Source organism: Sylvia atricapilla, chromosome 19, assembly GCF_009819655.1.
Source record: "Sylvia atricapilla isolate bSylAtr1 chromosome 19, bSylAtr1.pri, whole genome shotgun sequence".
In the NCBI taxonomy this organism is placed as follows: Eukaryota; Metazoa; Chordata; class Aves; order Passeriformes; family Sylviidae; genus Sylvia; species Sylvia atricapilla.
The window spans coordinates 368,469-381,303 of NC_089158.1; the positions used below are offsets into that span (position 1 = coordinate 368,469).

General features: G+C 39.1%; 1 protein-coding gene across 3 annotated transcripts in view; it reads left to right on the top strand.

The window, feature by feature from the left end:
* Positions 1–12,835, top strand: part of CDK5RAP2 (CDK5 regulatory subunit associated protein 2) — a 70,424-nt gene that overhangs the window by 484 nt on the left and 57,105 nt on the right. For 2 of the 3 annotated variants that reach the window (XM_066332462.1, XM_066332463.1), the window contains exons 3-12: positions 640–701; positions 4,055–4,165; positions 4,982–5,058; positions 5,806–5,926; positions 7,362–7,513; positions 8,425–8,587; positions 9,891–9,944; positions 10,359–10,478; positions 11,063–11,155; positions 12,499–12,717. In XM_066332462.1, the coding sequence (XP_066188559.1) occupies positions 640–701; positions 4,055–4,165; positions 4,982–5,058; positions 5,806–5,926; positions 7,362–7,513; positions 8,425–8,587; positions 9,891–9,944; positions 10,359–10,478; positions 11,063–11,155; positions 12,499–12,717 (1,172 nt within the window). Of the gene's footprint in view, positions 1–639; positions 702–4,054; positions 4,166–4,981; positions 5,059–5,805; positions 5,927–7,361; positions 7,514–8,424; positions 8,588–9,890; positions 9,945–10,358; positions 10,479–11,062; positions 11,156–11,802; positions 11,818–12,498; positions 12,718–12,835 lie in introns of all 3 variants that reach the window. The other variant, XM_066332461.1, reaches the window with a different exon arrangement.

Genomic DNA, 12,835 nt, shown 5'->3' on the forward strand with positions numbered 1-12,835 from the left:
GAGCCCGCACAGCCCTGCCCCGCCTCGGTGCTTCGCGCTGGTCTCCAAACCTGCGGAAAAAAACCCCTCAAACTTGCGGGGAAAAAAAAAAAAAAAAAAAAAAAAAAAAAAAAAAAAGGCTTTTAATTGATGCGCTATTTTAGTTAATTTAAGAGTCTTTAAGACCACGGGGCGCCAGCAGCTGCTGCCGTGACTGCTGTGTGCTCGCTGCCTGCGGTCATTAGGGCTCTCAGCCTTACGTAAGATGATCAGCGGTTTTGTGCAGCGTTGCAGTACTTAAAATACTTGGAATATCCGGTGAGGCCGTGCTGCCTGTGACATTCTGCTCAGGGTTAGGGAAGTTGCACGCTGTACATCATCCAGTTCTTGCTCTGATGGATTATTCTTGACAGCACACCTCGTACAGCCTAATTCCGTTGTACATCATAGTTTATATAGGTGATGGAATTTGGGAGTCTAAGGGATAGCTTACTGTGATCAGAAAGGAATGTAGATACTAACGTGTAATGTAAACAGGGGGCCGAGCAGTGCCTCTCTTACTTCCCAGAAGGTTTTATGTTTAGTGAAGAGCTTTGCCAAATTGAAGCCCTACTTAAAGAGTCTTTCTGAACTTGTTCTGTCTTTTCAAATGTCTAGTACCAGATGTGGCAGAAGACACAGTCTCACCAGCTCGAGCTCGGACCATGAAGGACTATGAAAATGTAAGCAGAACTTTTAACGTAAGACTTGGTGACAGATTTATGGCTAAGATATTTTCAGTGTGCTGGCTGAAGTGTTGACTCAGTTTGTGTCAGTTGACACACATCTTTTGGAGGTGTGACCACGTGAGTGTCCCTGTCCATGCTTTGAACCTCCATGCTTTCAAAAACCGAGGCAGGAATTTGTTGTTCAGAGCAGCCAACTGCTGTGCTGAAGTCGTGAAACAAAATTGGCACCCTCTGCTTAAGAATTCCTGCAGCTCACTAGAAACATCAGAATTTGGTTTGCACATCTGCCGTTGATTTATTTCAGGGAAGCATCAAGTTTATTTTCATTTAGGTTAGTGAGGGATTTGGCCTTTTAATTCATTGACTGCCTTTTAACTTTACGGTATGAGTGTGCTTGGAATGCCTGTGTTGTAGAAGTCTAGCATCACTGTGACAAGTTTGTAGATAAAAGTATTTTGGCACTTACTAAAATACGAAGGAAAACATTAGACTTTAAAAATGTTAACTATACTGGCTATTTAAATTGAATAAGACAGTTGTTTATGTCTGCTGAATGATGATTTGATTGGGGTGTGTTGCTGGACAACTTCCCTGTTAAGGACTAGAGTGAAAAACTTTTAAGGTACTGTTGTGTGAAGAAGCTGTAGAGGGGAAAGCAATCTGAAATCTCTGACATGATTGCTACAGATAAAGTCTGTGTCTTTAGAGTCTGCAGTTGCAGTGCACTGCTGCTGTTACCTTTTGTGGCAATCCTGTGTTTGAAATGAGTGTTTTTTACAAACTTTTTCAGTTTCTTGTGGCCTTATATCCCCCCTGAGCAGAAAGCTCTGCTGTTTGCTCAGAATTTAAAGCTTGCTTTGGAAAGCCTTTCGTGGAGGATGTTTTTTGCAGCCTGTATCTATTTCTCTTTTTTTTTTCATTTCTGTGTGTTGGCTGGGGTAGACAGACGCTGCCTTGGCTTTGGTGTGTGCTTAAAATCTCTTACTGTGATTTGTGCCAAAGACCTCTGTCCAGAATATACATTTTGCTAGTAGTTTACTCTCTTGCAGGGTTCCTGGGCATAGGAAAAAAATGTTACAGAAGAGAGGAAAAATCTGTTGCTGTTTGTCCTGTGTGATGTAGAGCAGGGGCCTCCCCACTGGTCTGGTATCCTGGTATGCTCACACCCCTCTTGTTAAACTGAGCTGTAAAGTTTCCCATGGGATGAGAACTTTTATGGATGCCAGCAGTGTAATGAAGCTGAAAGATCCATTGACATGAAGGAAGAAGAATATACATTAAACACCATTAAATTTATTTCTATAAGTCTGTTATTCATACAGGCTACAAGGAGGATGTAATGAAAAGAATGGGCTCTGGCCTTGTAGCTCAGAGAGAACAGGATGGGTGTAATGACCCTTAAGTGGGCTAAAAGAGGTAGGAAAGGTTCTTTAATGTTTATACCTGGAGAAGGTGCTGAGCTGGATAATGTTGGAGGTGCAGATTTTTGGATTATTTATGGTGTCCCACTTTGTTGCAATATAGAGGTAACCATTCTATTATCGAAAGCATGATTACATGGGCAAAGTGAGAAGCATCTCTAAGGAGGAGTTTGTTATGGGTAATGAGGTGTTCATGATCAGAAAGGGTGATGGGTGTCAAGTAAGGAACCTGAGTAATAATATTTGTGGGTTTCTTTCTTGCCTCTCCAAACCCATTTAGAGTTTTGTTGTAAATCTAAAACAGCTTTTATAGTTGAAAACTGCTGTGCTGTGAAGCCACAGCCACTGCTGACAGATCCCTTTTGAACAAAACTGGCTCCATACAGACTTGGAGAGGAGCTATTCTGAGCTAGGATTTGCTGCTGTACTGTTCATGCAATGGAATATTCTGTGCAGTATGTATATCATTGTCTTGGTTTTTATTCCTTTTGATTAAATATAGAAATTAAAATGCAGAAAGAAATTAAGACTGAGTCTTCAAATGCATGAGTTCAGTGGGTTGCCATTAAAAAATTTTTGCAGTGTGAACTTTCTCACATTTTAAACTTTTTCTTTCATTAAGCAATAACTTTTAAATTGTCTGCCTGCTCTAACTTTCATCCAAGAAACTGAACATCAGAGATGACATTTGTTTCACTCCTTGGTTTATGATTGCAGAGTCTGTTTCATTTGCCTATTTAAAATATTACCCTGAACCACTTTGGTTTATCTCTGTTGCCACTGAAATACCTGTAACAGAAGTTGTGAAATGATGAATTCTTTTGAAATTATTTTTTTCTTTTTGACTCAGAAATATATTGAGTGTATGGAAACTAATTAGAAGTTCAGCTGGTACAACTTCAGAGTGGTTTTGTCACTTGGACTTTTTCTGAATGAGCAGGGACTGCTGGGGATGATTTACTGACAGGTTGCTTCAGGGTGTGGGAATGAGCCACAAAGTTTATGCAGGATTTTCAGGTGCTTGGATGATTTTCACTTTTGTGAATAATGACAAGGCAGCTTGCTTGGCAGGGGTTATTAAACTGAAGAATTGTTTGCAGGTGCAGGTTCTGAGTGCAGTTACAGAAAGTAATCTTGGGTTTCACAAGCCAAATATTTTGGAAATTGTATTACTGACAATTTTTACAAATAGCACTGTAGTGTCCTGGAAAAACCTACATAAATATTTTATTAGTAGCTCTGTAACATATTGGATTTCCATTTGCTGAAAGCATCTGGCAGGGGACATGAGTCTTATTTGAATGAATGTTTTATGCTTAGTCTCTTAAAAAAATCTAGAGGGAGACTCCATTCTTTAATGAAACCATCAACTAAATTACTGCTTCTACAAGGAAGGTTACAAATGATAAGCAATTTTTCCCCAAAGAATTGCACTATGAATTATGGGTTAGGATAAAGGTTTTATTAGTGTTTGATTGGGCTCACTTGTGTGCTTCTGGCTTTTCTTTCTATGAATAAAGTTACCTGGGTTCTATTAATGAAGCTGCCTTCCCAGGCTTTTGCTTAGAAAATATTTCTGTCTCAACATGATGTCTTGTATTTTGTTCAAGTTCTGTCATTTAGAAGAATTACTAAATGTTGTTAGATTCAACAACATTAAGTAATTCTTCTAAATTCTCTCCTGAATTCTTATTGTGTCAAGTCAGTCAGTATTTTTATACTTGAGGAAATAGTTCAAAAGGCACAAGACTTTGTATTATATATTTAATTTACACCTTCACAATTGGACCTGTATGTGTCACCCACATGTATGTATCAGTTTAACTGTGTCGAGTAGGTGGAATTCTGGTCTTGCACCGGTGAAAGCAAAACTGTTGGAGATTTTGGTTTTTTTTCCTTTTTCTCATTGTCTTTTTCCTTTCACAGCAAATCACCGACCTGAAAAAAGAAAACTTCAACCTGAAACTTCGTATTTATTTTCTGGAGGAGCGAATGCAGCAGAAGTTTGATGGTCCCACTGAAGAAATCTACAAAATTGTAGGCATTTAAAATCATTTCCTGGAACTGTGTCTCTTTCTGAAGAGTTTGTTTTGTAGCAAGGTTGCCTGTTTCACTTGACTTTTAAGTCTTTTTTTGTTACTGGAAATTTTGGTATGATTATTTTATTCTGACCTTATCCTTTTCAGTAATAACTAAATTAAAGTGATCTAAGCAGGTGTTTCCTCAAATCTCTTTTACAAAATGGGATGAAAACTTGAGTCTCTTTTGATGCACATTTCAGTAGTTAAGAACATAAATCTATGTTTGGGTAGATGACAGTTGCAGCTGAATATTGCTGCCTGGTCTTCTCCACTGGTGACTTCTTGTAATTGCTGGTGTGTTGAAATGATTGTCAGATTCCTGGCCAAGGAGTTCCTTGTACAATTACATCAATTACAATTACATGAGAGGTTTCCTCAGGCTATAAAAAATAATTCTAAAATTACTTAAAACCTCTGTAGTTGATAAACGCAGGTTTTGAAAAGAAAATAAAATATCTCATATCTTAAAGAAAAAATATGCTTGGAAACCCTAGAAGTTCCTGAACTGAAGTGCAGTACTCTCTATTAGAGCAGTTAAGTGTGTGTGCAGGAGATTTGTATTGCTTGAGTGCAGTGGTCCTTAATACTATTGGTGTTTCTGGAAGGCTTGAAGCTTGCAAAATATGTCTTCTAACAGCTAAATGTCTATTCTTATCCCAATGATACTTTATATTTGCTGGTCCAAGCAAAAAAGTAATCTACACACTGGCAATAACTTTTGGGATGGGTGATCTTCCAGTTCTTTCCAGACATTTTCATTCTTTTGTCGCAGAACATTGAGCTGAAAGTTGAGATAGAGAGTCTGAAGCGTGAACTGCAGGAGAGGGAGAAGCTCCTCATCAAGGCCTAGTAAGCACCAGTTTATTTCTTCATATCCATTACTTAGGATTTGTTTCTATGTGGTTTTTTTTCCCCTAATGCTTTAGGAATTGGAGGGTCTAAAGTGCACTTAATTAGAAATGCCTGGTTCAAAACTAATCCAGGCTGGCAGCTGTTGATTGCCCCATGGGCCTCAATTGCAGTGGAATTTTGTTTTCCTGAGGACCAGATGACTTGTGTTTGTTCTCTCCAGGCTGCACAGAGGGTATTACTGTGCTGTGAAGGGAACTTTGCCCAAGGTCATGCTAGAAAGCAAAGTTTAGGTGGCAGTCATGAGCAAGTGGTCATCTGGTGTTGAGTAAGGAGACTGCCTGTTCTTTCCTCACAAGGTGTTAACACATACTGAAAAGGCAGATGGAGAGATCTCAGCAGTTCCGTGTCTTCAGTTTATTCCAGTGCTGCTTCCTGTAGAAAACACATCTCTGCTGAAGGCTTTATAGTGTATTTGGAAGCTTTAGAAATGTAAAGGAAATATTTCACTTTTTCATTGTACATCAAAAATGCTTCTTCATCCACTGTGCCAAGGCTTGTATGTGGGACTCACAGACATCACCCAAATTTCTGCAGAGTCTGTAGATGTTAGTGTTTAACCTTAAAGTGATGAGCAGGTACAGAAAAGGTGGAAGATGCTTGAGCATAATCCATGAGCCACTGGCACCTGGAATGTTTTCCACGTTGATATGCTCTGGGATTTACATCTGTGTTACTGTCTTTCAGTAAGGCAGTTGAAAGCTTGGCCCAGGGTGGTGATGCTGAAGTGCAGCTTAGGAAAGAGGCACAGAAGAAGATGCAAGAGATGGAGGAAATGCTGACTGGCAGGATAAACCTTCTGGAAGAGGTGAGTGACGACAGCTGAAGGAATAATAAGGAATCACTGCTGCCTTTGTACTGTTGTTTGAGTTTTGATATTGTGGTCAACCTGTGTTTTCATAATGTCTTTTTTCGTTTCTCACTATCTGTGCTTGAGACAGTTTATTCCTATATTAATTGTTAAGTTCTGGTTATTTACAGGGGAATTGTAGTGTAAAGGGAAGGGATGATTGAAGGCCATTTAAAGTGAGTTCCTTCAGGAGGAAGAAAGGGGAATTTGCATGACCTCTTATTCATTTTAGTGGAACTGAGATTCCTGAAAGCACTTTGTGCTGTTGAATTGGTAGAGAATTCTTAAATTGCTTCCTCTGTCCCAGTTCAGGCAGTCAGGCTGGTGTTTTCCAGATCTGATAGACTGAAAAGCAGATTTTCTGATCTCATGGAGGTTGGGTATTTTCTGCAGCACAAAGATAGTGTTGGCCTCTGACATTAATTTTATTTGCTTATGAATTCGAACACTGCAGTGGGGTTTTAGTCACAGGTTTACACACCACCATGTAATTATCTATATCCAGGCAGTACTAACAAAAATTTCTTTCAGAGTTCTTTATTGACAGGTAATACTGGCAAAACAGCTTTTCAGGAGAGGGTTGAGTGGGGAAGTTCAGTGGTGAAGGAGCCTTTTCTCTCCCTCCCCTAAAGAGGTGCTTTTTAGTTTAGATGTGAAGGCAAGGGGAAAATGATTTGTTAGGCTACAAGGAGGCTTTTTATTTCATAGGAAATTAGATTGGGTGAGCACAGCAGGGAAGCTTGCAATGTAGAAATGTAGATCTGAATCAAATTTTCTGTGGTATGTGGCAAGTTGTTTTATGTGTCTTTTTTTGGCCTTCTCCATCTCTGAGAGTTAGGTCACCCAGAGGAAGTTGACTGAAATCTCTGGCTGTTATCTCCATTTCTTTTGATGTTCAAGAGAAAAATGTCTAGTTCATACTTGATCAATTCCTGCATAATACTATAAATGATGTTGGAAAGAGTTCCAATTAGCTACAGTGAGCTTGGGAATATTAATTTTATTCAAGAAAAAAGCTCTTTTTTAACCTCCTTAATTTAAGTGTAGCTATTTATTATGATAATGGGAAGACAGTGAGACAAAACCATGTTATAATTGCTAAATCTAAAACCATAGTGTAGGGGCTCTTTTGTTACCAGTTCTTCAATCAGTTAGGGTATTTTTTTATTTCTTTGAAACAGATTTCCCTTCTTTCTGTACTACAGAAAGTGGATTAATCTTGAAAACGGAGACACAGAGTTTAGAAGCATTTACAAAGAGCTTGAAATACTTGGTAAAAGTTCCTAAACTAAACATCCTGACATATGTTGGGTAGAAGAAACTTCAGTATGTGAAAAAATATTCATGAGCATTTAGTTCTTAAAAGCATCAAGTTTGTGTGTTTTAATTTCAGAATCTTAAAACTGCCCAAGAAGAGGTGGAAAAAGCCCTTGCACTGACAGAGGAGGAGAAAGCCCTAAGAATTGCTGCTGAGCAGAAACTTGCTTCAATTATGAATTCCCCTGCCAGGGATGTGGACAAGGTTGCAGGAGCTGAGAAAGACAGGTCAGAACTGTTGCCAATAATGTTTCTAACTGCTGGAATTCTTCATTGTTAAAGTGTGAAGAGTCAGCACGGGTTTGGGTTTGATTGGTTTGGTCCTACCCTTGGGTACCGGAGAGTTACTGGCCATCCATGGAGTGAATGGCAACACAGCCACCAGTATAGTGCTTTGTGGAGTAAAGTCATCTTTAAAAGAAAGCCCAAAAGGGTCAGGATGTGTGAAACATGAGCTCATAGGTCAGGCTGGTAAATTTAATGGGAAGAGAAACACTGTTGGAAATACTTTTACAATCCAGGTTACAAAACAGGAGCAATCAGGGGTGGCATCTTATGCTGCAGAGTTTTCGTGTGTAACACTCAGGTCTGTCAGAAAACATCATCATTGTTCTTGGACTACTGGAAGTGCAAAGATACGTGTTGACAAAAGACAACAGCACTGACCTGACTTGGTGTTTTTAGTGTGGGGTTTTGGGGTTTTTTTTTTCGTGTTTATGTGAAATGAGAACCACTTAGATACAAATGTAGGTGAAACTGAGTACTGAAGAGACACTTGCTGAAGACATATCAGGATTTGGTGTATGGGCTAAGAAAGGAAACAGGAAATAGATTAATAAGGTTTTTGTGTGTGCTGTAAAGGACAATGTAAGTAAAATATCGAAACTTGACTGTTGATATTTGAAGTGGTATTAGAGGAAAATAAGAATGAACACTTTACAGATAGCTTGACTCTGTTTGCTTATGTTAAAGTTACAGGACTTTTTCAGGTTTTCCAGGGTTATGAAAGTCCTTCCTTAAGTTCTTCACGTATTGTTTTGAGTCTTCACTTAGGAGAGTTGTCTGCAAGATTCACTGCAATTACTGGTGAATTGGTGGTAGATGGTGCAAGATTAATACTTAAAATTTTGTAATTTTAGACTTATAGAGCAACTGAATCTGTCACTGAAAAGTAAAGAAGCTCTAATTCAACACCTCGAAAAGGAAAAGTCTCAGAGTGGATCTTCTGATGGGAACTTGCCAGCAGAAAAAATCAGAGAACTTACCATTGCTTTGAGGCTTGAAAAGGATAGTGAGATAGAGGTGAGGAAACTGCCTGATGAATTATATATTCTTATAGGGGGGCAGGTAGGATTTTAATGGTTTTCTGCATGACCCTATGTGAGTGACATCAGCCAATTTTTAAAAATATTATTTCTTCCTCCATTTTCCAGTTCCTTACCATTCATGGGTTATGCTATGTCTCGGTGGGTAATATTCATCCTTATTTATCCATTACTTCAGAGGGAGGCTCCCACTGACTGGATGCCTGTGGAATAGACACGGTGCAGTTGCTTTACAGAAGTATATATTAGAGAAATCCTAGATGTTCATAGATCCCTCACTGGCATAACTGCTATAAAAGTTAAAAATGTGACTTGAGAATTCATTCTTGGGAAGTGTCTCTGCTGTTATGGTCTGAAATAAAAGCTGTGGTGAAGGAAGTAGGCAGAAAAGCATCTCATGAAATAAAGTACAAGTTTACCCTTTAGCTTACAAAAGGTACAAGAAACCATCTTTTATTTCACTTAGCTCCTAAACAGGAAGACAGAGATCCTGAAAGCTGGAATTAGAAACAGGTCCTGAGGCTTGTTGTCTTTTTTTTTCCCCCTTCTTTTCCCTATTGGTTATTCAAAGACAAAACTAAAACTGGCAGAATTAAGAAAGTTCATTATGGAGGCTGTCAGGCCATCTGAGAATATTTCTTCCCTTTTGTTTTGGAAGTTAATATTGCTCAGCTCAGTACATACACACTTTTTTCGTCTACTTCAAGAATCTTTTATGATTGGATTGATTCGAAGTAATAAAAGTTTTCAGTTCTGGGTGTTAAATTAAACCAATCTGTGCCAGGAAAATCCACCCTGGTTTCACAAGAGTATTTGTGTGTCAAAGTATAAACAGTGTCATCTTTAATCATTTCACAGGAGGTGGACAAAGTGCATATGATCATTTGGTTGCAGTATTGGAGGAAAAAAATCTGATGAGTACCTTTGCACAACTCTGGTTTTATGTATGACTGCTTTTTTTAAACAAATAGTTCCGTAACCTCCCCAAGAAAGAGTGCTAATTAAAGTCTCTTTTGATAAAAGCATCTTGCTGACAGAGATAAATGTCACATAAAAATGCACCTCTATAAACTCAGCAAGTGCAGCTGTTTTGTCTCATGAAAGAACTTGTTTGGAGGGGTTTTGTTCTGTTTTCTTTTTGGTTTTTTCCCTTCTTAATTTGGACTGGCTTATTTTGTGCCGAGGGTTTTTAAGCTCATTTTGCTTCACTTTATGCTTGATGAGTGTATTTGTGTTGAGAATGGATTAAAGTGACCATAACAGCTCTTTTGTTCTTACAGGCTCTTAGAATAGAGCTTAAAAATGAGAGAAGTTCCTTAGAAAAAAAAATTCAGGTAAGTTATAGTTTTGCTCCTGTTTCCTTGACCCCTTACAGTGTGTGTTGGGCTCCCTCTGTTATCCTTTCATAGGCACAGGAGGCCTTGACTCCAGATGAAGCAGAGCAGGTCCTCTTTTAAATTCTCTTTTATATGGGATGACTTGAAGACCTCTCCTGTTTTTGAAGCAATTTTCAGTGAAGCTGATATACACACTCATCAAATATTGAAGCTGATGCTTGGGGCCTGCCCCCTTTGTGTACAGTATTCCAGGCACATCTTTAAGATGCTGCCTCTCATTTTGGGGACTGTATTTTATGTTGGTAATCTGAGTAATAAGCTCCAAGAACTCTGAGGGAATGTACTTATTAATGTGCAGTTACAGTATCTCTTAGTGAGAAGCTAATGTGACTTTCACATAATCTAATTTAGTCACTCCAAGAAGAGCTACAAGAGAGAGAAAATGAGCTTGCTGTTGAAAGGAAGAACGGTTTGAAAAGGGATAAAACTATCCAAGGACTAACTGTTGCCTTAAAAGCAAAGGAAAAAGAGGTAAGGGTGATTGTGATCTTGCTGGTTTGTTGAAGTACCATGGTGGAGGAGTGCTGTGTATGTGGCAAGGTCTGATCTCACTGTAACCACGAGGAAGCTTCGAGAGGGTCCCTGTCACTGCTGTCACTTCTCTAAGCACTTCTGCTTGTCTGCAGTTTGGGCTCTTGGGCTGGAGGAGAGAGGAGAAAGTATCAGTTAAGTATCTTCCTCCCTTAAGAACTTGAAAGAAAAATGTTTTCAGTTGCATGCTGATTTTTATCAGCTCTGAGCACCACTTAGAAGATACGAGGAGTATTTTGTTGTTGAGTGAGTGGAGCTGTCAAAGGCAGCCAAAATGAGACTGGTCAACATCAGCTGAAATTCAGATGTGTGGAAGAGTGGGAAATACTTCACTTAAATGAGAGGCCGTCTAGTGAGTGTATAAGAGCAAGAATTTCTTTATATAGGATTTACTGTGATGCATTTGGTGTTCTTGGAAGTGTTTTGTGTAGCTGGATGAATGTTTATTGAGATGGGGTAGAAATGTGTCACCATCCCTTGGAAATAACTCTTCCTACACAGTATTCATTTTACTTTATTTAAAGAATGAAGAGCTGAGTTCTGAAATTGAAGAGTTAAATGCTTCATTGGCTAAGGCAAGAGAGGCAACTCACAAGGCACATGTGCAAAAATTCAAGGTAAGAACAAGGAATTTGTGGTGATTTCTTCCATTCCTGTTCCTCCCTTCTCTGTAATTCCACACAGCAGGCAGTGCTTGCTATCTTTGAAAGCAGAAGAATGTAAATTAGTTTAAAATGTTGTTTTAAAATTATTAATTTTTCTTACTTTGAAAAAGATTTCCCAAATCAAATTATTTGAACAGTAGAATGTTAAAATGTCACATAATTTACCTTGTTTCTTCTTCTTGTTTTTTGAGTTTTTCTTTGAATCTAAACCGACTGAGAATCTTTAAGGGAAAAACGTGTAATATCAGAATAAGTTAAAAATAAAGACACAGATTTCTGGGTAGCTGAGGTTATCTTGAGCTTTTTCTTTTTTTTTTTTTTTTTTTTTTTTTTTTCCAGAAGTCTGGTGCCAGCATAGGCTTCCTATTAGCAGAGTTGAACTGGGTGTGAGACACCTGCTTGGATTTATTTATATAATAAATGTGAAACCACGATTTATAAAACAGTGGAACTTTATTTGTGAAAATATGATTTAGTAATGCTTTTTTTTTTGTCTGTGTGAAGGAGAAAAGGGACTTAATGATTTCTGAGACTTTGATGATTTTTTTTTAAGAAGTTCTAAGTTTAAAAAGTGTGCCACTGATCCCTCCTGTCCACAGAGTCCACAGTGCAGAGTGAGTCCTTCTCCTCAGTACTCTGCTCCTTAGCTACAGCCCTGAGTGGGAGGCAGCTCTCTGTGAGTAAATGGTGCTGCAGAGTTCACTCTGTCCCCTGCTCTGAGCTCCAGGCACAGCTGGAGCAGGGTGTGGTGAGAACACAGAGCAGGCCTATGCCAAGGGGAAAGTGGAGTCACCATCCCTGGAAGTGTTCCGAAAATGTGCAGCTGTGGCACTTGAGGATGTGGGTTGGTGGTGAACACGGTGCTGGTACTGGGTTGGCAGCTGACTCCATCTTAAAGGCCTTTTCCAACCCTAATTCTCTGATTCCATGGAAGACTCAGTAACTTCCTGCCCTAGTCCAGACTGAAACTGGATGCTCCAAAGTAGAGTTTGATGTAATTAAAGCTTTGTGAATCAATAATTTGCACTGTGGACTCCTTTGCAGGTCAGCCTTTCTCTCATTCTTTATTACTTCAGACTTCCTTAGCCTGCACTTGATGTCCTGGAAAGGTTTGTTACATCACTAGAGGAAATTTTTAGTGTTAAACTTTCCTTGCTTTGTCACTTCACTGTTTCTTTGCACCCCAATTCCGAAACACTGGGAAGAGGGGCAGTGTTGTGGGATGCAATGGCAGTAAAGAGTCCCAGGCTGTACAAAACCCCCTTCTGGAGTCTGAATGCAGTTTTGTGTTCCAGGGTGCTGCAGATTATCAGGCTCTGCTGATGGAAAAAGAGACCCTGCTGGCAGAGCTGCGCTCAGAGAACCTCACCAAGGATGCTGAGAATTGCAGGCTGCAAAGGATCATTAAAGTCACTGGTCAGGAGCTGAGTGATCTGAATTTGGAAAGAGAGAAAATGGAGAAGGAGCTGGATGAGGCACAACTGCAGAAGAGCAGAAGTGACAAAACTATTAATGTTACTATCACCTTTTTGCTTTATTTCCTAAAGTCTAGAAATAATTCAGTGCTTTAGCAAGTCCTTTTCTAACAAAACTAGGTTTTTAATTTAAATAACTTTGGGGAAGGAAATGCCT